The sequence below is a fragment of the Arachis hypogaea genome, chromosome 5 (genome assembly GCF_003086295.3).
Source record: "Arachis hypogaea cultivar Tifrunner chromosome 5, arahy.Tifrunner.gnm2.J5K5, whole genome shotgun sequence".
Classification (NCBI taxonomy): domain Eukaryota; kingdom Viridiplantae; phylum Streptophyta; class Magnoliopsida; order Fabales; family Fabaceae; genus Arachis; species Arachis hypogaea.
In genome coordinates this window covers 98,691,153-98,718,584 of record NC_092040.1, presented here as the reverse complement: position 1 = coordinate 98,718,584, position 27,432 = coordinate 98,691,153, and the positions used below count along the sequence as shown (strand labels likewise).

General features: G+C 36.5%; 3 protein-coding genes and 1 long non-coding RNA gene across 5 annotated transcripts; 2 read left to right on the top strand and 2 right to left on the bottom strand.

Moving 5' to 3' along the window:
- The first annotated feature begins 697 nt into the window (after nt 1-697).
- Nucleotides 698-3,402, top strand: LOC112802186 (ATP-dependent Clp protease adapter protein CLPS1, chloroplastic). Of its 2 annotated transcripts, none has more exons than XM_025845284.3 (3): nt 698-981; nt 1,137-1,287; nt 2,906-3,402. In XM_025845284.3, the coding sequence occupies exons 1-3, from the start codon at nt 915-917 to the stop codon at nt 3,165-3,167; spliced, it is 480 nt and encodes a 159-aa protein (XP_025701069.1). In that variant the 5' UTR covers nt 698-914; the 3' UTR covers nt 3,168-3,402. The 2 variants fall into 2 exon arrangements, with proteins under 2 accessions (XP_025701069.1, XP_072093685.1); XM_072237584.1 differs by having other exon boundaries at nt 710-981; nt 1,102-1,287.
- Nucleotides 3,403-10,329: 6,927 nt separating this feature from the next.
- On the top strand, nt 10,330-12,673 carry LOC112802185 (protein ASPARTIC PROTEASE IN GUARD CELL 1). The gene is made up of 2 exons (XM_025845283.3): nt 10,330-11,334; nt 11,425-12,673. Exons 1-2 carry the CDS (start codon nt 10,618-10,620, stop codon nt 12,205-12,207), a joined length of 1,500 nt encoding a protein of 499 aa, XP_025701068.1. The 5' UTR covers nt 10,330-10,617; the 3' UTR covers nt 12,208-12,673.
- Nucleotides 12,674-16,024: 3,351 nt separating this feature from the next.
- On the bottom strand, nt 16,025-17,463 carry LOC112803841 (uncharacterized). The gene is made up of 2 exons (XR_011881705.1): nt 17,205-17,463; nt 16,025-16,229 (listed from the first exon to the last, which is right to left on the bottom strand). It is a non-coding gene; the product is annotated as an uncharacterized lncRNA (long non-coding RNA).
- A 6,571-nt stretch (nt 17,464-24,034) lies between these two features.
- Nucleotides 24,035-25,252, bottom strand: LOC112803840 (uncharacterized). The gene has a single exon (XM_025847298.1). The coding sequence runs from the start codon at nt 25,250-25,252 to the stop codon at nt 24,035-24,037; it is 1,218 nt and encodes a 405-aa protein (XP_025703083.1).
- Nucleotides 25,253-27,432: the final 2,180 nt, after the last annotated feature.

Sequence of the window (27,432 nt, the reverse complement as noted above, 5' to 3'; positions counted from 1 at the left end):
GAGAGTGTGAGAGAGAAAAAATGTAAAAACTAATTTTATATACGTTAAAATATAAACTAGTTTAAACTGTTTTTTTTTAATTAAAATTGGTTTTATTTTTAGAGCAATGTTAGGGGCCAGCAATTTTTGTGATTGTTAGCCATCAACTAGCCATCAATAATGATTTGATGGTGTGAGATTGATATGAGATTTCATCCAATGGTTCACCTTCCTTTGCTGATTACATGCTGGCCAAAATTCAATAAAACTGTTAGTTCCCTAAACTTTTTCTTATTTTTATGAACTGATTTAAATTGATACACTATATTGTAAACTAATTTAAAATCAATTTTTTATTTGACAAAATAATTTGGTTCAATTTTTAAACTATTTAAAATGATTTAATACAGCTTCAGTTATGAAAAAATTGAACGATAAACCCCTCTGCCAGCAATGTCAGGCCTTGGACATATCGGCTTGTCGCAACGGCAGGTGCTTATACCAAGTGACTGGGTTTGAATAATCTTTCGGGATCAATTTTATTTACTCAATCTTAATAACAATCTTATTAATAGTTATAGAGAAAATCCAATCGTCTTGGTGTAGGGCCGTAAAGATTACAATTCTATTTGTGTTTGTCCTACATGGGAATTAAAATTTGAGGCAAAAATTGTAGGAAAGGCAGAAAAGAACAACAAAATAAGAATTCAAAATGACGTGTCAGCATATTAACAATTCAAATAAAATTCAGTGTGCACCATACCTTTTGTGCACCAAACCTCCATCACCCACAAAAAAAAATCAGTTTGGTAACGACAAAAACGAAAACATTGTAGTGTTTTCAGTTTTCACACCGCATTTGAGGATCTTGAACTAGAACAAAAACCAAACCCTGCTACTGTTAATTAGGTGTCAACCACACATAGAGCACCCAAATGGAAGCTGCATTAAGCAGTCCACTTGCTCTTTCACCCAACCATGTTTTCAATGCATCTAATCCCGGTACCATTCCTTCCGTTATTGTTGTTTTTGGCATATTGTTTGTGTTTACCACATTTTTGAGTTCTTAGCTGACTATATTATTTGTTCTTACTTCTGGGATCAATCTTAATTATGATCAAGTAAGAGGGTTTATATGTTAATTTTTGCAATAACAGGAGATAGAAATTATGGGTTCAGATATAGCCGAAGTCGGAGTGTTGTAATAATGAGTGCGGCAGGGGCAGTAATAGGGAAAGGTGGCGGGGTGTTGGACAGACCAACCATAGAGACAACTTCGCCTTCTCGTCAATCTGAGTTTGATTTGAGGTAACAATAACTTAGCAAGTAATAACCTTCTCTTGATCACTTATGCTTCCTTTTATTAGAATCGCAATACCTCCTGTTATAAGCTTAGTCTTTTGGGACAAGTGGTTTTAGTAAAATAGTATCAAGAGTTTTTATCACCTAAAGATTTAGATTTGGATCCTTATTATTTAGAATAAAAGAATTTCAACATAAGAAAGAGGATAAAAGTCTATGCAAAACCCACACACAAACTCCAAAAAACCTCTTGTGTAAAGAAACGTTGTTAGAGAGATATATAGCCATTCATGGTTTTTCTCTTTTTGGCTTAAATTTTTAGGACAAGTGGTTTCATCGTAGTATTGGTATTGCTTGACTACCCTCATCTTTAGAATTCAATGGACTTAACATTTGGTCCATTGTTACGAGAAACTATAAGAAAAAGTTGTATCCTCACTGACGGCTATAATTTTCGGTACTGTCAAGGAACTTTGACCCCATTTTTAGTTCATACAAATATAGAACTAATTTACTTGTTAACACGACTTTCATAGTTTGGAATTCCATATACCATAGAAGAGGGGTATTGTTTTGCCCCATTGTTTTGCTACAATGGCGATAATAAGGTTTGAACTTATGACTTCATGCATATTATCGCGGCAGCTATTTGTGTTACACACTGTTGTATAATTCTTTCCTGATCCATTTCTTTATGTTCCTCCAGCTTTCAATCTTGTTTTCATTTGATGTTTTGAGGCCAGGCTAAAGGAATGCAAACTGTGATTTTGCTTTTATATTTGAATTTGATTTTTGTGTCTTCATTTTACTTTGGTAATAGACCATTTGAATGATGAAACTTAGGTACTTACTACAACTATTGTTCAGAGTTTAGGCCTTGATCAGTTCCTTAGATTTACTGAAGGATGTGTTGCAATTAAAAGTAGGGCCTAGTTGAAGTTTAGTTTCAAACCTGTGTTTGTTTACTTGAACAACTCTGATGAAGCCAATACATATATTAAACAACTTTAATTTCTGGTCTTATGTAAATGGCATAACTTTGATTGCTGGTCTAATGTAAATAGCATATTGATAGGAGTAATGATATAGCATCATAAAAGTCGTCCTAAACGTCCTCCTAAATTCTAAATGAAATAGGTCTTCTCACTTTTTTAAAATCCTAGAAAGCAATCGATTGTTCATTTAGTCGTCTAAGAGGATAAATAAAAAATTTGTCCAATGGTAATAATGGTGGTGTGTATGAGTAAAGAATCCGTTGAAAGCCTTTTGTACTCACTCTGGTTTCTGTCTATTTTTGCGAAGGACCACACCATCTCTAACAAAAAATAAATGACCAGTATGTCTTAAAAAGTTAAATGATTAGGAGCTGCGTTGTCATTTATCTTTTGTTAGAGATCGTGTGGTCTTTCGTGAAAATAGATAGAGTTGGGTTGGACATTTACTCTTTTATCTGTCTAATTAAGTCTTTTTATGACATAGATTATGCCTTCATTCTTTTTTGTTTTCTGTCAAACCTTTTTTAAGAGGTTTTCTATCTTTGTTTCTGAGAACTGAGAAGAGTAAAGGCATATAATTTCAAATCCAAAAATAGAACCTCTAATGAATGACACATGTTCTCTACCAGGAAATCGCGAAAAACATCCCCGCCTTACAGAGTTTTGCTGCACAATGACAACTACAACAAGCGTGAATACGTCGTGCAAGTTCTGATGAAGGTGATACCCGGAATGACATTAGACAATGCAGTTAACATCATGCAGGAAGCGCATTATAACGGCATGGCAGTGGTGATCGTGTGTGCTCAAGTGGATGCTGAAGACCACTGCATGCAATTAAGAGGAAATGGGCTCCTAAGTTCAATTGAACCAGCAGATGGTGGTTGCTGATTAGATTACCCATCTATAAATTGGATCATATAGTTTCATTGTTATAGTGTCCATAATGTCCACATTTCCAGTTATTAAGGAATAGTTGTATAGAAAATTAGTGAGACTAAGCAAGAAAGGGATAGTATTAGATACTGTTGTACTTGTTATGCAGGACATACACTGCTTCCATCCATATATGGAAGCATTATTTGTATTTAAATGGCCGTATATATATAACATAATTCTGCTACCATTTCATTGTTTTGCCTCCCTTGAAATTCACCTATGAATTGAAAATGTAAGCATAGTAATTTGAAGGCCTATGTTCATTAATTTATGCAAAGCTTATGATCTACTGAAATAGTCCAAAAAAAAAAGAATTACATTAATTACATCAGAAATTATATCTCTGGCATGCTGCTATTACATATTTTCACCATCTTTATCTTCATCCTTTTTTCATTTTGTGGTGGTATGTACTAGGTGTGAGGTACTAATGAATATTCCAAAACTATTTGACGATAAAAATTTTGAGTGGAATTCTAACTATAAAAGTGTATTGAGTAGTTTTGTCAAATTAACCAAAATATTTGATGAGTATCAAATTATTTTATATCTTTTGACTTTTACTTCTAGAATTGTAAAAATATTCAAATCTTTTATAATAAAAAAATGATAATTTACTCTCATGGAGATAAATGAATTTTGCATTTGGGCAAAGCAACATAAGTGTCATATGGGTTTTATTTAGAGACTAATTTCTCACAAATCTGAGTTTTATTTAGAGATTTGTCGCTAGTCAATTAATTGTTGTGCTATGTATACAAGAATACATTCAAACTCTTATACTTACTTAAGTTGATGAGGAAAAATGATATCATCAATTATGGAAGCTGCAATATCACTCTTTTTTTTTTTGTCGTTATACCGTAACATACACTAACCATGCTAAGTGTACACTAAAATCAGCGACTAGTATAGAATATACATTGAAATACAAAATACATATTAAAAATGAATTAAATTACATATGTATTTGTATAAAAATCAATAATAACTAATTTTAATAATTAATTTTAATGTACAAATAATATATTTGAATATAAACACCTCTTTTTCCTTTCCCATGAGTTCTTTATAATCACTGCTAGCATAGCTATATTTTAAACCTTGATGCACTTTCTTTCTAGCAAGGCATATGCCAGGCCTTGCAGTGCCAATATCAGTCTTCTTTTTTTTTTGGACAGTAATATCAGTCTTCTAAGTATCATGGATAAAGTTTTTAGCTGAGAATTGAGCCTATAGGTTCTGCGGAAGAATCTTGTTTTTGGATATGACTCTGACGAAGATTTATTTAGGGTGTCTTTGTGTCATAGCCCAAAATATAAGCGAATTGGAAGTCCGGTCTCTTTTCCCAACTCTTTCCTTAAGTTGGGTTTTGTAGAAAAGGGCAAAATGGGTTTTAAAGAAAAACAATTGTCCCTTCGGGGACATCCGATAAAAAAAAAAAAACTCTTTTTAACTTCAGATAAAAACCTTAAACAACACATCTAACTCAAAATTAAAATTATGTGGTCCAGACTGCAGAATCAAACTTTAAAGACGGTGTGTTTGGAGTAGATTTCATATCCTAAAGCTTAAGGTCTAAACCCTTAAATCACCAAAAGGTCAATATTGCTTATAAAAGAGTGGCAATATTGCGGTTATTGCCTCTTGAAGCAGCCACACTAAGGACCAATTTGTGGATAAAGATTCCTCTTCAGTATAAATATGTAATGTATGATAAAAAATTAAATAGAATAAAAACACCCTTTCTTTTTGTTTTTCTTGACGAACTCTTTTATTCTGAAGAAAATATTTTAGCTTTGGCACAGAAAATGTGCAGTTTATCCACTTTTACGATTGAAGTAAACAGTGTTAATTTTGATTCAAGATTTGTAAAATACTCATGATCCTTAACTCACCCATGTAGGATTTTTAAAAGGAGCTACCCAGATTCAAGCAATTACTACATTCACGCCCATGAAACCAAAAAATCCTTGTCCACTACTTTCGAGTTTTGAGCCCATTTACTTCAATGGTCCTTCTTTTCCAACTACAAATGTTATTGCTATCATAGCTAAGCTACCTACTCTTGCATATCAAGGAGTCGCATGAGAGAATTCAGTGCCCCATGCGTATAAAACAATACGGAAATTTTTCGAGGAATAAATTTTAAAAAAATCTTTATTAACTAAATCCTACCTAATTTGGTCAAAATCTTGGAATTCCATTTGATTTTACTGCTATACTCCTCGTTTTCCTTTATTATTATTATTATTATTATTATTATTATTATTATTATTATTATTAGTAGTAGTAGTAGGGTGTGTTTAGCAAACCCGTCTGAGAAGAAAAAGCACGTTTAAGCTTATTGAAAGTTTCATATTTTTGTTTGGCTAATTTTTAGTTTGGCAAACGCAGAAGTGATTTTGTATTTAAAACCACGTTTACCAGAAGTAACAATTTCTAGTTTCTGCGTTTCACCAACGGGCTTTTAGCCATTTACCCTCAACATCTATTTTTCCTTTACCAATTTTATCCTATAGATATGTTACTGTATTATGTATTATTTATGGAATTCTTATTAGGTGAATTGACCTTCTTTTCTTGTTATTTCTCTTTATATGAGCTCTTTTTTTCTATTATTTATTATTTTTATTTGACATTATACATTCTTATAATTATGATTTTTGTATATTATATTTATTATTATCTTTTTATAATATGATTTATTTATTCCATTAGGTAAAGTAAATTAAACAAAAAAATTAATCATAAATAATAATAATAATAGTAAAAAGTTATAATGTACTAAAAAAGAGTACTAAGAGAACTAAAAATATACTATATAAAATACATTATCAAAAACTTTTAGATTTGTTTTTATTACTGTCAAGATAAATATTTAATTTTATTATTTTTAATATTCTTTTTTATAATTATAATTCTTGTATATATAGTTTTTTATTGTAATTTTTTTATAATATAGATTATGATCCTATTAAAAAAGACAAATTAAATAAAAAATTAATTATAGGTATTAATAAATCATACACGTTAGATTCAAAAATAATATTAAGAATAAAATTATTAAGAGTATTAAACTGAAAATACGATGTAAAAAAATACTAAATTAATATTTTTATGTTAATACTTAAAATTTTAAAAAATATAACATATTTAATTAAATACTCTTATACATAGTCACCAAAAAAATACTCTTATATATATAATTTTATTTTGCTAATTTTTATATGTTATTTTTATTTAAAATAATATATATTAATTTTATTATAAAATTAATTAATAAGATTATTCAAATATCTAAATTAAAATGATAGGATAATATAAAAAATTATTTAAGTTGATGTCTATTTTAGTAATTTTTCATCTAAAAATGATTTTGAGTAGTGTATTCCAAACCATATTTATTTTACTATAATCCATTTTGATATAAAGATGGCCAAATATAAATCACTTCAATACAAACTTACTTTTCATCAAAATTAAGTTTGCAAAATCAATTCTATATAAACTCCCGTTTATAAACTGAAATCCAAACACACACGTAGTAGTAGTGTTTTTTAGTAGTTAAACTTTTATAATTAGAAAACTTTTTAGCAAAAAGTAGTCAAGTTTAATTTGATTAATTTTAAATTTAGCAAATTTTATTAACATTTAATTAATTAACATTATTTAATATTTTAAAATCATATTTTAAAACAAAAATTATATAATTAATTTAAATAAGGTTTAATTACTTTATTAGTTTCTATAGTTTCGCGAAATTTTTAATTAGATTTCTATACTTTTTTCCTTTTAATTGAGTCCTTACACCAAAATTTTTTTTTAATTTGGTCCCTACACTTTTTTTTTCTTTTTATTTAGGTCAATATACCAATTCTTTTTTTTAGTTGGATCCCTATAAAATTAAGTCAATTACTACTAAGAAGGATTTAATTGAAAAAAAAAATTTAGTGCAGGGACTCAATTAAAAAAATATATATATAAGGACCTAATTTAAAATTTCACGAAACTATAGAACCAACAGGCTAATTAAACCTTTAAATAATAATACACTAAACTCAATATAAATATAGAATTAAAATTTTGTGTTTTTATTTTTTACTTAAATGATGGTTGTGCATGTAAAATGCACTTTTGTTTAGTTATTTCTTTTATCAACTTTTTTTTCACAAATAAACAGATTGATTCAATTGAAACCATAGATGTTTATATTATAACTTTTATTTTAACCTCATATTTAGTTTTAATATTGATAATATTCATGTTGAATTTAGTATTTATTAGTTTAAATTAAGTATTTAATTCTAATCTATAATTGTGTATATTTAAATAATATTAAATAATAACTATTCAAAAAGTTTGTTAAACTTAAAATTAATTTTAAAATACTTTTGTTAAAAGCGCTTTACTAATAATTATAAATTAAAAGTTTGACTAATAATAATAATAATAATAATAATGACAACTGCAAAACAGAAAGAAAAAAAAAACTGTAAAATCGGGTAGAGCTCCCAAAAATTAGTTTTGAAAAATTTCCAAAACATTACCCAAAATAAAAAAGAAAAAAGACTTATGATCTGACTCATATTTTAAAACTTTTTCTAACTTCTTTTTCAGGCATATTCTACCTATTTTCATTCTTTCATCATTTCATATTATCTTAACGCACCCCAAACCAATCTTTTCATATATTAGCTAGCATGAACAATATAGAAAGGGTAGACTAATAGCATATTAGCCAACAAACTTTTGCTAATACTTGTTTATAGCATCAAAATGGATAGGGAGAACAAGAAATCTTCCCGTGAGCAAATAGTTTTAGTCAAATAGACTTTTAATTGTTTTTTAAATGGTGTTGTCAAATATAATTTTTTATTCTATAATATTTCTTTTGTCTTATAAAATGTTTGATGAAAAACCACATTTGATAATACTAATTTGTTGATGAGGTTCAAGATTTGAATATTCAATATTATAAACACAGTAATACTTTACTAGCTAGTATAGTAAACAATTTGTACATCTATTCTGGGTTAATTAACTACTCAAACTATGGTTTGCTGGGTGAGTTTTAAAAAAAAAATTTCTTTTTTTAAATTATCTTTTTTTTTAAAATCTTATAAAAAAATAAAATTAATTTTATGTTTGAATATTTTATAAAAAAATATTTTTATTTATCAATTATATTTAGATACAATAATATAAAAATATTTTTATATAAAAAATATATTTTTAATTTTTTTTAAAAAGATATAAATTATATTTTTTTAAAAATATTTTTTATTTTTGTAATACTTTATTTTTATTATTAAAAATTTATCAAATATACTAAAAAATAATATTTTTTATTAGAAAATATCTTCTTCTATTAATTTAATGACATTGAAACAAATTAAAGTTTTACATTTTTGTTTGTGAAAGGCTTTTAAAAAAGAATACTCCATCGATTACAAAAGCGGCACAGAAATTATTCTGCATTGAGAATAGACTGTTTGAGATTTTTTCTTTCCTTCAAGATACTTTGTTACTTAGTACTTAAAACTTAAAAGCGAGGCCACATACCAAGATGACACATTCTTTTCACGAAAAAAAACTTAAAAATCTTAATTCATCTTTTTAATTATTTTTCATAATTTTTAAATAAAAATATTAATTTTTTTATATTTTATATTTTTGAATTTTAATTCTTTTAAATATTTAAAAAATAAAAAAAAATTAAAACTTCCAAGCATTACTCTATTTTTGCTTCCTCAATTAATTGAATTGGTTCCACAATTCTTATCATAATTAGAAAAACCACATTTCTTTTGGTTCCACAATTCTTATCATAATTAGAAAAACCACATTCCTTCTAAACTATTCAGAATAAAGTGATCACGAAATATTGCTGGCAGCTATATTTACGGTAATCTCTGCTTGACTTATTTTAGGATTGATTCATTTCAAATGCACCATCTTATAATATTAATGAAAATGTACACTATCTTTATTCAGAAGTACCCTGATGATTTCCGGTTAAGACGACAAAATATTTTCTCTTATCAGAACAAGTTTTTTGTTTAGTTAGTTTGCTTAATAAACTCGAAGACTATAATTATTTTGTACCTAGAAAATAAGGCTAAAATAATTATTTACATATAAACAAATATTTCTTGTATAAAATTGACTACTTTTAATGCATTAATAATTTCAAACATTAAAATCTTTTTATATTTATGAAAAGGGTGAAGTATTATTTTGATCTTTAATATTTGAAGTAAATCTTATTATTTTAGTTTTTATTACTAACACATAACAAATTAATGTATTATGAATAATCTTTTTATTAAAATTATATTTACTTAATTTCCTCTCTCATTTTTACCCTCTTAATAAGTCTATATCTTTTTTTTCTTTTTTTTTCTTTAATTTTTTCTTGAAAAATTAATATAAAAGAGAAAAAAAAGAGAATAGAAAAATGAAATTTAAACTTGATAAGAGGATAAAAATAAGAGAAAGAGGTTAGGTAAAAATAATTTTAACAAAATTTATTAATAGTACATTAATTTTGTTAATTGTTAATAAAAAATTTGATAATAAAATAACATTAATATCATTTTAAATATTTTAAGGGAATAAAAAAATGAAATTTAAACTTGATAAGAGGATAAAAATAAGAGAAAGAAGTTGAGTAAAAATAATTTTAACAAAATATTATTAATAATATATTAATTTTGTTAATTGTTAATAAAAAATTTAATAATAAAATAATATTAATATTATTTTAAATATTTTAAAATAAAAATAAGATGATTAAAATATTAAAAATTAAAATAGAATTTACTCCAAATATAATGAGCAAAACACTATTTTACTTTGTGAAAATATCTTAGTTACTAAGTTTTTTGGAATGATATTTAACAAAATCTAGAAAAAGAAAATTAGTACTATCGGATAAAAAACTGTTTTTCTTCTCAACTACCCACTCCAACATTAATTAAACAAAACTAGTTAATGCATTTAACTACCACCTGCAGTAGTGATTTATTTGTGCATAGGAAAAATAAATTCCAGCTATTTTTTTATATACCATTTATTATTTTAGTTATTTTTACGTGAGTAATTATCGTATAATAAATAGTGTGATCTTAATGTTAATATAAATATACCATGAATACGTCTTTACCATAGCAATTTGGCAATAGAAACAAAATTTGCAATTTGCGTTCTACGATGCCGAAATAGTTGCATTCCCGGAACCCCATTCTAACTTTACCTTTTTCATCGCAGAGAATTACCCTCGTTCAACAACCAAGTTCGCTCTCGCTTTAACCCTCTATCTCTCACTCGCTCTTTTGAAACCCATAAATCCAAGCACTTCACTCCCAAACAACACCACACCCCCCAAACTAAAAAGAAAATGGCTTTGAATCTGAAGCCATCGTTTCTTCTACTCACTTTAGCATTTTCCCTCACCATTTTTTCTTTTGTTCCTACTCCTACTTGTTCACGCGCCTCACCTTCTGAATTCGCCACCACAGTTCTAGACCTCTCTGCTTCACTCCACCAAGCCCAACAAGTCCTTTCCCTTAACCCTCAGCTTCTAGAAACTTCTCTTCAACAAGAACAAGAAGCACAAATCAACCCAACTTCCACTTCTTCGTCTCAATTCTCTGTTAATCTACACACTAGAGATTCACTCTTCAATGCCAAGCACAAAGACTACAAGTCCCTTGTCTTGGCCCGACTCGCCCGCGACTCAGCCCGAGTCGACGCGCTCAACCTCAAGCTCCACTTTGCCCTCAACAAAATCTCCAAATCGGACCTTCACCCCACCCAAACAGAACTCCTACCCGAAGACCTATCCACTCCGGTGGCCTCCGGCACCAGCATGGGCTCCGGGGAGTACTTCACGCGTGTCGGCGTGGGCCAACCCTCAAAGCCTTTCTACATGGCACTCGACACTGGAAGCGACGTTAACTGGCTTCAGTGCAAGCCCTGTTCTGACTGCTACCAACAATCCGACCCGGTTTTCGACCCGACATTATCATCTTCTTACAGCCCACTAACTTGCCAGGCACAGCAGTGTCAGGCCTTAGACGTATCGGCTTGTCGCAACGGCAGGTGCTTATACCAAGTGAGTGGGTTTGAATAATCTTGTTTTATGAGTAATATTACTTAAAAGATATGAAAAAAAATGAAAGAAGCTGATTCAGATTCATTACAGGTTTCATATGGCGATGGCTCTTTTACTGTTGGTGAATACATGACGGAAACTGTTTCTTTTGGCAACTCCGGATCAGTGGCCAAGGTTGCAATGGGCTGCGGCCATGATAACGAGGGCCTGTTCGTGGCTGCTGCAGGTCTGATCGGGCTTGGAGGCGGGCCTTTGTCTCTGACTTCGCAGATCAAGGCAACGTCCTTCTCCTACTGCCTCGTGGACCGCGACTCGCCAAAGAGCTCCACGCTCGAGTTCAACTCGCCTCGACCCGCTGACTCGGTCACTGGAGCACTTCTCAGGAACCAGAAGCTCGACACCTTCTACTACGTGCAGCTCGCTGGAGTCAGCGTCGGCGGACACATGATCTCCGTTCCGCCTGAGACGTTTGCGGTGGGCCAGTCCGGAAGTGGAGGGATCATTGTGGACTGCGGAACCGCCGTGACTCGGCTCCAGACTCAGGCCTACAACTCGGTTCGCGACGCGTTCAGAAGCATGACTCGGAACCTGCGTACCACGAACGGGTTCGCGATCTTCGACACGTGCTACGACTTGTCGTCTTTGCAGTCTGTGGATGTTCCAACGGTGTCGTTTCATTTCGGCGGAGGGAAGTCGTGGCTGTTGCCGGCGAAGAATTATTTGATTCCGGTCGACGAGTCGGGAACTTATTGCTTCGCTTTTGCCCCTACGACGTCGTCTATGTCTATCATGGGAAACATACAACAACAGGGGACACGTGTCAGCTTTGATCTCGCTCACAACTTAGTGGGATTCTCACCGAACAAGTGCTAGATTGGGCTTTTTACATATATAACCCTAAATTTCTTGCAATATTATTATGTTATAAATTATTATTAACTATTAAATTAAAATTATATAGTAGTATAAAATATAAATGTTGAGAAGGGGGGAAATTGTCGAAATGTGGATAGCTTTGTATCTTTATGATTATGGGCATTTTGTAGGGAAGGATATAAGTGTAACTATGGCCATGCCTCTTGGATTGTAGGGTTTGTTAGTTATTTGTGGGTGGTGGAAGGGTCCCACCTAAATAAATTTGAGAGGAGGGTTGTGCCGGTGGGTTGGTGTGGGTCATAAATTAAGGGAGGGCATGTTTGGATCAAATTAAATCTCTTAGGAAAAAAAGGTCTGGAAATGTATACTCATCGGTGCCATGTGTTTGCAAATTTGTGCAAGCCATTTTCTTAAGATTGAAGTTAATGATATATGGTTAGTATAGTTGATGGATGATATTAAATTCTTGTTATTATAGTTTGTCGTACTGATTATAAAGGATTTGCATGTATGCCACCTGGCTAACAACATGAAAACGATATGATATTAAACTTCACATGGCTCGTGAAAGAGATAAGACATAAGCTGGTATCTATTTGGTATTTTAGATGGAAGAAAATGATGGATGTTTGTCTCTTAATTCCTATTTAATTCTAAGTTGTTTATTAGTCTTGGATCTCTGCCTTTGCGTACGTGTGACAGAGTCCTATATGTTTGTATTTAATAATGTTTTCTACTTTCCCAAAACTTAGTATTAGTAAAAAATTTTAAATATTTTTATTTAATAAATATATCAATAATTTAAATTTTTATATTTTGAATATTTTTTAATTTATAAATTTAATATATGTTTTTAGAAAAAGGTACAAGATAGATAAATTTTATATAATATTAAGCAGATAAAGAATATAAAATCTATGGTTTTTTTTCATATTTCATTTTAAATCATTGTTGAAATTTCGTTGTTATACATTATCTTTCAACTTATTATGCAATGGAAATTAAGGAAAGAAATTTTTTTAATTTCACACTAAGAAATTGAAAATACTTTTTTCCTATTTCAGTTTTGTAATCGTTATCGTCAAAATTCACTGCGAAATAGAAAAAGAAAACAATTTGTTCCTACTTGATCCAAAAATATAAGCCAAATCTAAAAATACATATAAAAGTTTAAAAGACATCTATCACATGATCGACTTCTTGAAAAATCGGACAGAATACTATAAAGTGATAACTCTCATTTGAAGGAGTTATAATTAATCTCAGATATTTTTTTTTTCATTTTTAGAAGGGATGACAACAACACTTAAATAAAAGGATGTTATCCATCACCAGAAGTGAAATTATTTTAACAGTGATTATTGGCTCATCACCTATAAATATACAGACACTTTCAAGTATACTTAAGTTCCAATACCCTTAAACCTGCTAAAATCCTTATTGATTTAAGTATCGAAGTATTATGCAGGTACCACTCCTCATCCTCTCACAAACAACTCGGACGACAATTATTTGGTACAGGTTAAGTCGAAAATCATCCCATTAAGAACTTGGACCTCACGTTCAAGCCCAGATACGGTCTAGTTTCAGGTAACCCTCGAAACATTGGTGCCGTTGTCGGGAACTTGGGAATCGACACTTCTTGGAGGACGATCACCTTGAAGACGAACGCACAGCGTTAGAATCAGATCCTGAGTACCAACACACGGTCAACGATCAAGTTCTCGTGGTACCTCCTCCAAAATCGAAGGAACCACACAGTGAAGGTATCTCGGGTGGTTATCATCAGAGAAGGATCTCCTTCGAGGTTCATCACCCAGAAGGAGAAGAACAACCTCATTCCACCGATTTTATGGGGCTGCTACATGGACATCATGACCGACTCGAACAGCAAGAGCAGGAGTTAGAGCGACAATGAGAGGCAAAGAGAAATCTGAAAAGAGAAATCAAACGACGAAAAGAGTTAGAGGAAAAGCTCTCGAAGTTGGAATCCGACATCCGAGGTAGATATTCACATACAACTCGGGAAGACACCTTGCTAGGTGGAGAAGATCCTTTCACCGAAGACATCATGCGGGTTAGAGCTCCTAGAAACTTCAAAAGCCCGGATATGAATCTATATGACGGAGTTATAACCAACTCCAAATATCTCTCCCTCACTTCTAGAAGAGGGATTACAACAACCTTTAATTAAAGGGACGGTTATCCACCATCAGAAGTGAAACTACCTCAACAGTGATTATTGGCTCATCACCTTTAAATACACTAACACTCTCAGATATATTTAAGTTCCAATACCCTTAAACCTGCTAAGACCCTTGCTGATATCGGAGTATTTTGTAGGTACCACCCCCCATCTTCTCACAAACAACTCAGACGACGGCTGCTTGCCGTAGGTTACGTCAGAAATCATCCCATTAAAAGCTTGGACCTCACGTTCAAGCCCAGATACAATCCAGTTTCAGGTAATCCTCGAAACAGTAATCAAAACAAGTTTTTGAGGCTTCTAGTTGAATATTTTGCTTTTTAATTTTGATATTGTCATCATTATTGGAGATGTATGTATAATTAAGGGGTGTAAAAAATAACGAAAAATAAATTGAGCCTCAGTTTTTTAGCTACACAAATCAAAGGGTCAATATTACTTATAAATTGGACCTCTGGATTTATTTTCAAGAGTGACATGCATGTAACAACGAATGGCCAGATTTGAGTCCAACACAATCGGACGACTAAGAACGGGTTTCTAAATTGGAGCCTCAGATTATTAAGGCACGCTAATCCAACGGACAAGGTTAAATCTGCGAAGATCCGACGGTCAGAGACGCTATGTTATTCGGAGCCTGAGATTTGTTCTCTTGTCTAGGTATTGCCCATGCAGATGGTTGACGCGGGAATACGTGGGGTGGGATGATGTTATCTATCTTCTCTTCCTCGTTCACTCCACTCTCATTTTTATTCACTTTTTCATTGTCTCTCGAAAAGACTAAGAACACCACACTCACAACCTGCATCCAAAATTTTTAAAATTACAATGTCTAAGAAGCAACAAATTAAAGAAATTTATCGTCCTGAACTTTACATTATTAATTATCTTAGTCAATCTAATTATATAATTTTTTTAGTATGAATATTAAAATAATAATATACATTTAATTTTGTTTATGATATTCTTCAATTCGGCAGAATAATAACTAATTTATTGTGAATTTAAATTATATTTAAAAATTTATTACTAATTAATAAATTACTACATATACAAAACAAAATTTAAACTCTCAAAATTTAATTAAACAAAAAAATAAACTAACCACTTAATTAATCAAAATAATTTAGTTTCAACCAAGGTTCTGAGAACCGGACCGGTCATCAAACCGCTCTAGTTACTGGTTCACTGGTTTATTGGTCCAACCGGTTCAACCGGTGGTTCAACCGAAAAAACTGTTTTAGAATAGAATAATAAATAAATTATAAACATCCTAAAATATAATTATAATCTAATATAAATCTTAAAATAAGATTAGTAACAATGGAATGTAAAGGGATCTGATGCTGTGGAACACTAGCAGCCACTGTTGCTACATTACCAGCTGAATTCCTGAATTGAATCGGAAAAATAAAATGAACTTTCAAACAGGTCAACACTCTACAACACAAACTTCCCAATATAGAATAGTAATCACTAATTGGCCCAAGCGAGAAATATTGTAATTTGATTTTGGCATAGTTCCCATTTACATTCATAATTGTTCATGTTGAGAGTAAAGGGCACTATTAAAATGATCAAACATTTAATACCATAAGCATCTTAGTATTGACACAAAATGATTGCAGTCAACATTGAAATTTTGCTTATAGGTTCAATACAAGGTATGGAGTCATGAGACTCAGATGCCACAATAGTGGAAAATAATTCATAAAAGTAGAAAATAGGTTCAATACAAGATACATGATTAGATACAATTATTGGAGTAATTTCCCATGGAGTAGGTTTTTCATTTCATTTTATCCATTGATACCTGCAATAAATCGAAGGAGACAACAAACACAAAGAAAGCCATCACTTCAGCACCAAATTAAGCTTAAGCCAAAATGGACAAACCCTACCAATGAATTACCATCTCCTTAAAACTAAAAGTCAACACAGCATAAGCAGGGTCTTCAGTAGTGGTTTCACTGAGACTATGATTAAATTGATTTAACAGTTATTATGAGATCATCTACAATCATATATACGCTAGCTTAGTTTGAACACCCTAAGAGATTTTTGGGGGGAAAAACCATTTTCAAGAGCTATGTCATAAATTTTTGTATTACAGGTTATTATTTCAAACACAAACTAACTTAATCAAGTAACCAGAGCAAAATTACAAAACAGAGCCAGCAACAAGCAACCAGCTAACAACGATTAGAAAACAGCAATTACACTAACATTGGTACATTATGAAACAGACCAGTAACCAGAGCAAAATTACAAAACAGAGCCAGCAACAAGCAACCAGCTAACAACAATTATAAAACAAACCAAAACATTAACCAATGCAATAATCACAAAACACTAAACCTTCACCCAGCAATTACAAACAAATCCAGCAATTACAAACATTAGCACATTATAAAACATTCCAAAACACTAAATCTTCACCCAGCAAAACCAACAATTACAAAACAAAGCAATCAGTGAATTTGAACAAAATAATTAAGAGCCATCAGCAACTAGTAATTACAAAACAGAGCCATCAGTAAATTTGAACAAAAATTTCAGAGCCATCACTATCCAACAATTACAAAACAGTAAAACACTAAAATAGACGAACAGAACCATCGAGCCATCAGTAAATTTGAAAAAAAATTACAGCCATCACCAACAGGCAATTACAGAACATTACAAGAAAAATGGAACAAAAATTGAACAACAATTTCAAAACTTCAGACGAAGACGAAGACCGAACATTCAGAAATTAAAAGGAAGAAGCGGAGGCGAAGCCACTAACCTTCGATGGAGGAAGGGACGGCAATCGGCGAGACGAGGCGATAGGCGAGACGACGGCGAGCTGCTCCAAGCCACGAACAGAGAAGCCAGCGAAGATGAAGACGACGTGACGAGCTACCTGAGTTCCGGACACGGGGAAGAGGAAGAAGCGGCGACGCTGAGGACCTGGGAACGGCGGCGGCGCTGAGGACCTCGGGCACGACGGCGGCAATGAAGGGCTAGGGTTTTGCTTTGCTTCAGAGGTCTCCAGGGAGTAAACGAATGATTTGGGGAAGAGGGGGGTGTATTGTTCACGACTTCACGCATGATTTTGGCTTTTCTTTTTTTATTTCTTAAAACAAATAAACAAAACTACAAAACAGTGTCGTTTTATTCGAACCGGCCGGTTACCGGTCCGGCCCAACCGACCAATTTTTGACCGATTCTCCGATTTTCAAACGATTTTCTATCAGACGGTTAATAGAGGAGGACTGGACCGCTTATATTGTCGGTTCACGGTTAAACCGGTCGAACCGGCCGGTCTAGTCCGATTTTCAGAACCTTGGTTTCAACCATATTTATTTACGCTAAAATACAACAAGTGGGGGTTCTGATAAAACTGAACACACTGCTAATATGGGATCCAAGCATTTGTCTACAAGAAAATTATTATTCTATCCAGCGCCTAACACCGAAAGCTCATAAGACGTCGACACGTGTCCATCTGCACATCATGTACAAGCAAATTCGTTTTTGCACAGTAGTATACGCCTAAATCAAAATGAGTATCTCAAATAAATATCAAATTTAGTGTATAGATATCATTTTCTTTTCTCAAAAGAAAGTAGTGACTAGTGCGTTATTAAAGGTGAGGTTAGAAATAAATAAATAAAGTGTGGTCTATGTGTTGACATGTTATGTAGTAGTAGCTTTTGTAGTTTTAATTAGATGGGAACTTATATGTGTGTGAGAGAAATTATTGCATGTTTGGAGAGTTGTTACTTGTTATACAGAAGTTTATCGGGGGGCACAATGGTAGGTCCCAAAACATTGAATTGAGGGGTCAATATTAACCATGATTGACGGCAATGCTATGTTATGCATTTGCATGGATTCATTTACAAATTCTTGTGATGGACGAAAAATAAAAATAAATAAAGTAAAATCATGAAATCTTGTATGAACTTTTTTTTAATATTATATTATTAGAGGTGAAATTTTTTTTATCACGAATCAAACTGTAGGTTAAATATTACTATAGTCATTTACAAAATATCATTGACATTTTGTGTTTTTTTAATTAAAATAATATTTTTTAATAAAATATCAATGACGTTTTATATTTTAATAATTAAATTAATATTTTTTTATTATAAAACGTTAGTAATGTTTTGTTTTTTTATAAAATCAAAATCATAATTGATCTAATGCATGAAAAATTTAAAATTAATTAAATTATTTTATATTTTAATACAAAAAATTTAATTCTAATATACTGATATGTTTACACAGTCGTTCAATTATATTTATTTTATTAGATAATTATTTATACTTTCAATATAAAAAATAATTATTTTTAACATGACGTACTAAATTAAATATATATAAAATTATTTTATAGTATATTTTCTTTTCTGATGTAAATTATTGAATTTTTTTTTTAGAAAGCATATGCTAATTTTTCAATCATTTTATTTTAACAACAAAAGATATAAATTTATGGACAATTTACCTATATAAAATAAATGTGAGAAACATTTACCTAATTACAACAATTGGAAATTGGTTACGTGCATGTCTTGTTTCAATTTTTATATAATCCGTATGAGCTAACCACGGTTTTTCAAATACACATAAACCGTGCCTGGCAGCAAAGGTTTACGTGCAAGAAAAGCTGAACGTAAACTGTGGGAGGCAGCCACGGTTTACTCTTGGAGAATGGAACGGTTCATACATGAGCGACTATGTGAAGTTGGGTGGCTGAGAGAGAATTCGAGAAGCTTTGTGGTTTATGGACTCAGCAAACTTGTTTATGTTTTAATGCGATTTGAATTGTATTAGTATATTTTTATTTTTTAATCAATTTAATTTTATATAAATAATTAGAATTTTAAATTATAAAATTTGTATTAGTTTATAATTTAAAATTTAAATAGACATAATTTAAATTAATAATTTATAAAATTGTATGTATTCGTATTATTGTATTCATATATTTGTAACTAACTATAACTAACCATAAGTTTACAAATATGATACTATATAAATCAATGATATGTGTAAACTTATAGTTAGTTATTGTAATTGTGTAAAATAAAGTACTTTACAAGGATATTTATTGAAACTAATATGTTAATTATTTATGTACGATTCGGGTAGTGATTTGAGTTGGTGGGATGCGCCTGGTTCAGCGATTGTGCTGGAGGTGGACCAACCGAGCAGCCGAGGTTTCGTTGTGGAGAGATGGGGTGTCACTTGCAAAGACACTCCGAAACTCAAGTCAGTCAGTGTGCAGGCGAAAAGTGGGTAGGGGGTATGTGTGACGTACCTTGGGAGAGGGGTAGGACCCTCCCCATTTATACTGTGTCAGGCGTGGGCCCCCAGAAAGGGCATAGCCCATTATGGTAGGAGCTTCCTGCCACAGCTATCTAGGACGCGTGGCTAGGTTGACAGCTGGATGCTTTCTACCCGACCATTTGAATGGGTGGTAACTGGGTCGGTTTGGCCCGTGTCCCTTTTAGGCCGGGCCGTAACAGTGCCCCCAACGCGCCGGCAATAGCCGTGAGGGTTGTTGGTGGCGTGTTATTTCTTTTTTCACGCGTTGTCGTCAGGTCGGCCATCCGTGGAGAGGACTTGCCTCCTGTGCGCGTGTTCGTTCGTTGCTGGGGTGATCTTTCGTCGCCTCGTTCCTCGTGCAGAGCATTAAATACTCATAATGGGCTAAAAACCCTGCGTGCAAAGACCGTTTTGCCCCTGGGTCTTTCGCGCTTCTTGAGTGGCAGTTTTTAAAACACTTCTCGTTCATTTCTTCCCTATTCCCACACTTTGCTCCCATCATCCATCACTTTCTCCTTCCTTATGTTCATCATCATCTTCTTCCTGGGATTTCACAGGGCGTTGTTCTTACTTCCTTATTCAATTCTTCCCAATCAATCCAGGTGAGTCCCTATTTCTTCATTTTCTACTTGGTGTTTATTTCGCTTTGCGATTGTTTTTACTGCATGCGTTCTGTTCGTCTGATTATGTATAATGGTTGGTCTTTAGCGTCAAGTAGGTGTGTAAGGGGGTTACCATTCCAGGGTAGGCCTTGCTTGGATTTTGCTTTTAGCCATGCTTAGTTTTAGTTGCATAATAGGTTAAGTGTAGTCTCTGAGTTTGTTTCGAGCACCCGACTTCTTAAACTAACTGGGTGGTGCCCCCATGTAGGTATGGCTCGCATCGCCTCACGAGCTTTCCCTTCTCCCGTGGCGTATGACCCCTACGCCTGGGTGGTTTCCGATCTGAAGGACTCTCCCAACTAAATGGGCGAAGAGGAGCTCACCGAGTTCTGGCAAAATGAGCACTTATGCGGAGGAACTGACGAGGAGTCTAATTATGATGTCTTCGTCTAGGCCCTCAACGAGCGATTATACGAGATCAACTTCAATTCTCCCCGAGTTCCCGACTGGATTTGGTTTTATAAATCCATGTTTACTCAAGTGGGGGTTCGCATTCCTTTTTTCGCCTTCCAAATGGCACTCCTTAGTCGGATTTCCGTGGCGCCGTCGCAGCTGTATCCGAACAGTTGGGCTTCGATCCGCTGTTTCGAGATGGTTTGTAAATATCTCGAGCTGCCGGTGTTCGTGGATGTTTTTCTTTTCTTTTTCAACCTTACAAACCCTTCGAAGGAAGGGAAAGCGAAGAAGGGGTTCATGTCCTTCCGATCTGCCCAAGGTCGAAGGATTTTTGGTTTGTTTGAGGACTCCTACCATGGGTTTAAAGATAAATACTTCAAGGTGCGCCCCGTCAAAGGTCGTCATCCTTTCTGGTTGTCGCTAGAAGGGGAACGCCTCATCCCGACGTACTGGAGCTTCGGGGCGGGGTCTAATACCTTCATCAAGGTAACTTATAAGGGTATGTCTGCTGTGGACAAGAAGATTGCCGACGTGTTGTTGGCAGTCTTCAGGAAGAATCATGTGAACCCTCACCTTCTCATGGGTGATCGGGAGGTCGGTCGGAACTATATTTGTGAGTGGTTTTAACTTGAGCTTTCCTCTTTATTTCTTGCTTTACCTTATATCCCATTGCGACTAAACAGTTTCTTTTTGTGTTACAGTGGGGATGTCTGCTGAGGTGACGGGTCTCCCTGATTTGTTCCAGACCTTTCTGTACACGAGTGATAGCGAAGTGGCCAACGAGAGGTTGATTGCTCCCCCAGAGGATAAGAGCAAGGCTTCTTCCGTGCAAGGGGCCGGGGTCCACGAGGTCGGTACGCCAGTTCAGGGTACCTCAGCTCATGAGACCGAAGGGGCACGTACTTCCCCTTTCCACGAAGTGGTCGATACCGGGGGTTCGACATCCAATCCAGTGACTGACGACGACGTGGAAGAGGTGCCCAATCTCAAGAAGAGGAAACCATCTAGTAGTTCTAAAGGGGTTCTCACCGTGATGGAGAAAAACTTTGATGTCGGGAACTTCATAGATGCCCAATTGATTCCTGGCACTGAAGAGCACTTCCATGAATCCTCTCTTACCGGGCAGGCGAGGTGGATGTACCGTACCCTCCTGCGCGGTGCTGTGATAGCTCGAAAGGCCGAGTTTGAGCTGTCCGGAATGGAGTCTCTGCGCAGGAGGCTTGAATCTGCTGGGAAAGCCAATAATGACTTTAAGCGCGAAGTTGAAATTCTTCGGGAGCAACTTGCACAGTCTGATGAGAAGCTCCAGGCTGCCGAGAATAAGGCTTCAGTTGCTGAGCAAAAGCTGCAAGTGTCTGATGCCACCGTTTCGCGACTCGTCGAGCGAGAAATGACTTTAGAAAGTCAGGTCGGCGCTGCTCAAGGGTGGGTGGCCGCTCTAGAGAAAGAGCGCAATGAGGCCGTTTCGTCGAAAGAGGCCGCTCAAGCTGAGCTTGCAGAGTGGAGAGCTAAGTATAAGGAAGTCGTGAAGCAAGGAAAAGGTGCGATACTAGCGACCAAGGAGGCCCTTAAGGCCCAGGTCAAAATTGTTGCCCCTGATTTCAACACATCAGCAGTTGGTGTCTTCAAGATGATTAAGGACGGCAAGATTGTCGACATGCCTAGGAAATGACCTCTTTATGCCTTTTGGATATTGGGTAGCTTTGTAAAAATTTGTGAAACTCTGTTTTTAAGATTCGTTTTGTAGGACTTTTGTAAAAATGACCTCTTGGGCCGTTTGGTCGGCTAGTGTAGTTAATACTTTTTGTTCGTCTAGTTGTGTTCTCGACTTGATTTGACATTGTTTCACCGTCATTGGTTTGTCGCTTGCATTTGTTTACTGTATTGTTGGTATTTTGGTTAAGCTGAGTCGTGGCTTTTGATGTAGCCGTTTGATATGGCGTTAGCTTAGGGGGCTCCCGAGGTGATCAGTCCCGGGGCCGGGTATCGTTGTCTTGTTCGCGCGATGAGTTGACCAAGGAAAAGAAAACAAAGGAGAAAACTTTGACAAGTATAATTTAGTCAGTAATTAAACAACAGGTCTAAAGTTATAATGAAGGTACAATCTCAAGTTAACTACTTAGCTCGTTTGGTCGCCGAATCAGCATGTGAGCTAGGAGTAAAACCTCCTCAAGTTGCTTGCATTCCACGTTCTCGGTATCTCTTTACCGTCGAGCTTTTCCAGCTTGTAGGCGTCTTTGCCAATCGCCTCTTTGACTCTGTAGGGACCTTCCCAGTTTGCTGCCAATTTGCCTTCTCCTGGGGTCGGTAAACCGATGTCGTTGCGCCTTAAGATGAGGTCGTTTTGTTCAAATTCTCTTTTGAGCACTTTGGTGTTGTAGCGCAGGGCCATTCTTTGCTTCAGTGCTATTTCTGATAAGTGGGCCATCTCTCTGGCCTCATCCACTAAGTCCTTTTCCACGGCTTCCTCAACTCCCTTTAAGAGCAGTCGCGGGCTCGGTTCACCGATTTCCACAGGTATTACTGCGTCTAGCCCGTATGTTAGTCAGAAGGGGGTTTACCCCATGGATGACTGCTTGGTTGTTCGGTAGGACCAGAGGACAGAGGCGAGTTCGTCGGCCCAAGCACCTTTTTTATTATCAAGTGGCTTCTTGAGTCCTAGCAGGATGACCTTTTTTGCAGACTCGACCTGGCCGTTTGTCTGAGGGTGCTCTACCGAGGAGAATTTTTGTTTTATGCCCAGGCCGGTGAGGAACTCTGTGAACTTTTTATCGGTAAACTGCGTCCCGTTGTCCAAGATGACAGCTTTCGAAATACCGAACTGGGTTATTACCTGTCTCCACATGAACTTCCTGTAATTTGACGAGGATATGCTGGCCAGTGGCTCGGCCTCTATCCATTTGGTGTAGTAGTCGATTGCGACTATGAGATACTTGACTTGTCCTGGACCAACCAGGAAGGGCCCCAAGAGGTCGATTCCCCATTGCGAAAAAGGACGGGAGGACGTTAGCAGGCTTAGTTCGGAAGCTGGTGCTTTGTGAAAGTTGGCGTTCTCTTGACACTTGATGCACTTCCTCACGAATTCTTTAGAATCTGCCATCATTAATGGCCAGTAGTATCTTGCTCGGATTAGCTTTCTCGCTCGGGCTTTGCCCCCTATATGGTGGCCGCAACACCCTTCGTGGACTTCTCTGAGCACGTAGTCCGTTTGGTCAGGATGTTGGCATTTCAATAGGGGCTAGCTGAGTCCTTTTTTGAACAACTGTCCTTGAATGATCGCGTACTTGGCCGCCTCCCTTCTCAAATTTTTAGCATCTTTTTCGTCGTCAGGGAGATTGCCGCTTTCCAGGAAGCTAGTGAAGGGATCCATCCAGGAGGGGCTCAGCCTTGACAGGTACAGGGTAACTGCTGGCTCCTTCATCATGCCTTGGATGAGAGATCGGTTGCCTTCTCCCGGTTTCGTGCTGGCCAACTTGGATAGAAGGTCTGCCCATGTGTTCCTTTCCCTTGGAACGTGTTGGATCGTGACCTCCTCGAATGGCTTGCTTAATTCCTTGACCTTTTCCAAGTATTTTTGTAGTAGCGAGTCCCTGGCTTGGTAGCTCCCGTTTACTTGCGAGGTGACAACTTGTGAATTGCTGCATATTTCCAACCTCGTTGCTCCGAATTTTTTTGCCAGGGCTAAGCCTCCTAGGAGGGCTTCGTACTCTGCTTGGTTGTTCGAAACGGGGAACTCGAACTTGATTGACTGCTCGTATACGACCCTAGCTGGGCTCTCTAAGATGATTCCGGCACCCCCGGACGTTTGGTTGGAGGCCCCGTCAACGTAGAGCCTCCACCGTATGCCCGTCTCTTCGATTGGATCCCCCGTCACTTCTACCAGGAAGTCTGCCATTGCTTGCACCTTGATCGCCTGCCGAGGTTCGTACCGTATGTCATATTGCGAGAGCTCAATGGACCAAGTCATTATCCTTCCCGCTAAATCGGGTTTTTGGAGCACTTGTCGAATTCCTTGGTCCGTTCTAACGACAATCTGGTGGCCTTGGAAGTATTGTTTTAATCTTTGAGAAGATGTCAGGAGCGCCAGAGCTAGCTTCTCCAGTTTGCTATACCTCAGTTCCGCCCCTTGTAGGGCTCTGCTCATGAAGTAGACTGGTTGTTGAGCCTTCCCCTCTTCTCGTACTAGGACCGTTGCCAGGGCTTCCCCCGTTATGGCTAGGTATAGGTATAGTGGCTCTCTGGCCTTGGGCTTTCCGTGCACGGGGGGTATTGCTAGGATTTTCTTGAAGTGTCTGAACGCTTCCTCGCATGCGGGGGTCCATTCAAATGCTATTCCTTTTCTCATCAGATTAAAGAAGGGCAGGGCCTTTGCTGCCGGATCCCCGAGGAAGCGGGATAACGATGTGAGGCGACCAGCCAGTCTCTGGACGTCTTTGACATAGCCCGGGCTCTTCATTTAGAGTATTGCTTGGCATTTCTCGAGATTGACTTCTACTCCCCTTTGGGTTATCATGAATCTTAGGAACTTTCCAGCTTCTATGGCAAAAGCGTATTTGAGGGGGTTGAGCCTCATGCCGTGTTGTCGGAGAGATGCAAAAACACTTTCCAGGTCGCTCAAGAGGTCGTCAGGTTGCGTAGTCTTTGCGAGGATGTCGTCCACGTAGACTTTCACTGTCTTGCCTATGAGGTTGCCAAATATTTTGTTCATCAGTCTTTGATATGTTGCCCCTGCATTTTTCAGGCTGAACGACATCACTTTGTAGCAATAGGTTCCCCCAGGTGTTATAAATGATGTCTTGTCCTCGTCGAGTCGGTGCATCGGTATTTGGTTGTAGCCGGAATAGGCATCCATGAAGCTCAGATACCAATACCCCGCCGCTTCGTCAACGTGTGCATCTATGTTGGGAAGGGGGAAACAGTCCTTGGGGCACACCTTGTTGAGGTCGGAATAGTCTACGCACATTCTCCATTTGCCATTGTCCTTTTTTACCAGAACTACATTTGACAGCCAGGTCGAGTAGTCTAGTTCTCGTATAAAACCTGCTTCTAGGAGGCTGGCCGTCTGTCTGGCCACATCCACTGCTCTCTCTTGTGACATCTTCCTTCTCCTTTGGGCCACCGGATGGGTGTTCAGCTTGACGACTAGGTGATGAGACATGGCATGTGGGTCTATTCCCGGCATATCGGCTGGTGTCCAAGCGAATAGATCTCCATTGGCCCTGATCATTTCTAGTAGAGGCTCTTTCAATTCATGTGGGAGGTTTCTATTAACAAACGTGAACTTTTTCTCTGTGTCACCGACCCTAAACTTTTCCAGGTCCCCCTCTGGTTCTGGTCTGGGCTTGTCGTCAACTCTGGCGTCTAAGTCAGCAAGGAACACTCCAGAGGCTTCTTTAGACTTCTTCCTCAGGAAGAGGCTGGCGTTGTCGCAAACGACTGCCGTTTCTAGATCTCCTCTTATGGATCCTACAGATCCGTCATCAGCAACGAACTTCATAACCAATAGCTTCGTGTTGATCACCGCCTCAACATCGTTAATCATTTTCCTTCCTAGGATGATGTTGTAGGCTGTGGAGTCCCGTAGAATCGCGAACTCGGCCATTATTGACCTTCGGCCTTGTCCCTGTCCCATGGAAACCAGCAGAGCTATTACCCCATTTGGCTTGATGAAGTGATTGCTTAGTCCTATGACCCCGTGCTGGTGAGTCGATAGGCCAGCATCCCGTAACCCCAGCGCATCAAACACGTTGCGAAACATAATGTTCGAGTCTGCTCCCGTATCCTAAAGGATTCGTTTGACGAGGTCGGTTCCCACCCTGGCCGTGATGACCATGGGTGGATTTTCAGGGGCCACGTCGAACCATTGATCTTCTGGGCCGAAAGAGATGGACGGAGGCTTCTTTGAACTTCGCGCCGATGAAGAGGAGACTGCCAAGACCTTGGTGTCTTTCTTGTGCGCCGATCTCGATCTTGGCGCAGTGTTTTTAGCGGTTACCACATTTGTCACAGTGAGGCCGTGGTGATTATTTTCTGGCTCTTGTCGCCGTATCGCCGATCGGGTCTTGCCTTCCTCGTCCTGGTCGCGATGGAGTCTCCTCGGCTCCCGTATAAGATGGGAGAATTCGGTCAGTTTACCATCCCTTATCGCCTGTTCTAGTGCATCCTTCAGGTCGAAGCAGTCTTGTGTTTGGTGCCCATAGCCCTTATGGTAGTCACAGTAGAGGCTCTTGTTTCCCCCGGTACGGTCCTTGAGTGGTCGGGGCTTCGACAAGATTCCTTTCTCGGCTATTTGCTGATAAACTTCCATGATGGGGAGGGTGAGTGGGGTGTAATTGGTGAATTTTCTGACCCAAGAAAATGGTCTGGGTGCCTTGCTCGATCCTCCGTCTCTGGCCTGCTCTTTCTGTCTTTCTCCGTTACCTTGTTGCCTGGGTTGATTGTAGGAGGGCTGCCGTTTATTGGCAGCCACGACTTGGCTGACTTCCTCATCATTTATGTATTCTTTAGCTATGGTTTGGATCTTATGCATCGTCCAAACCGGCTTTGTGGTGAGGTGTTTTCGGAAGTCCTCGTTAAGGAGGTCGTTCGTCAGACAAAGGCTGGCCACCGAGTCGGTCAAGCCGTCGATTTCTAAGC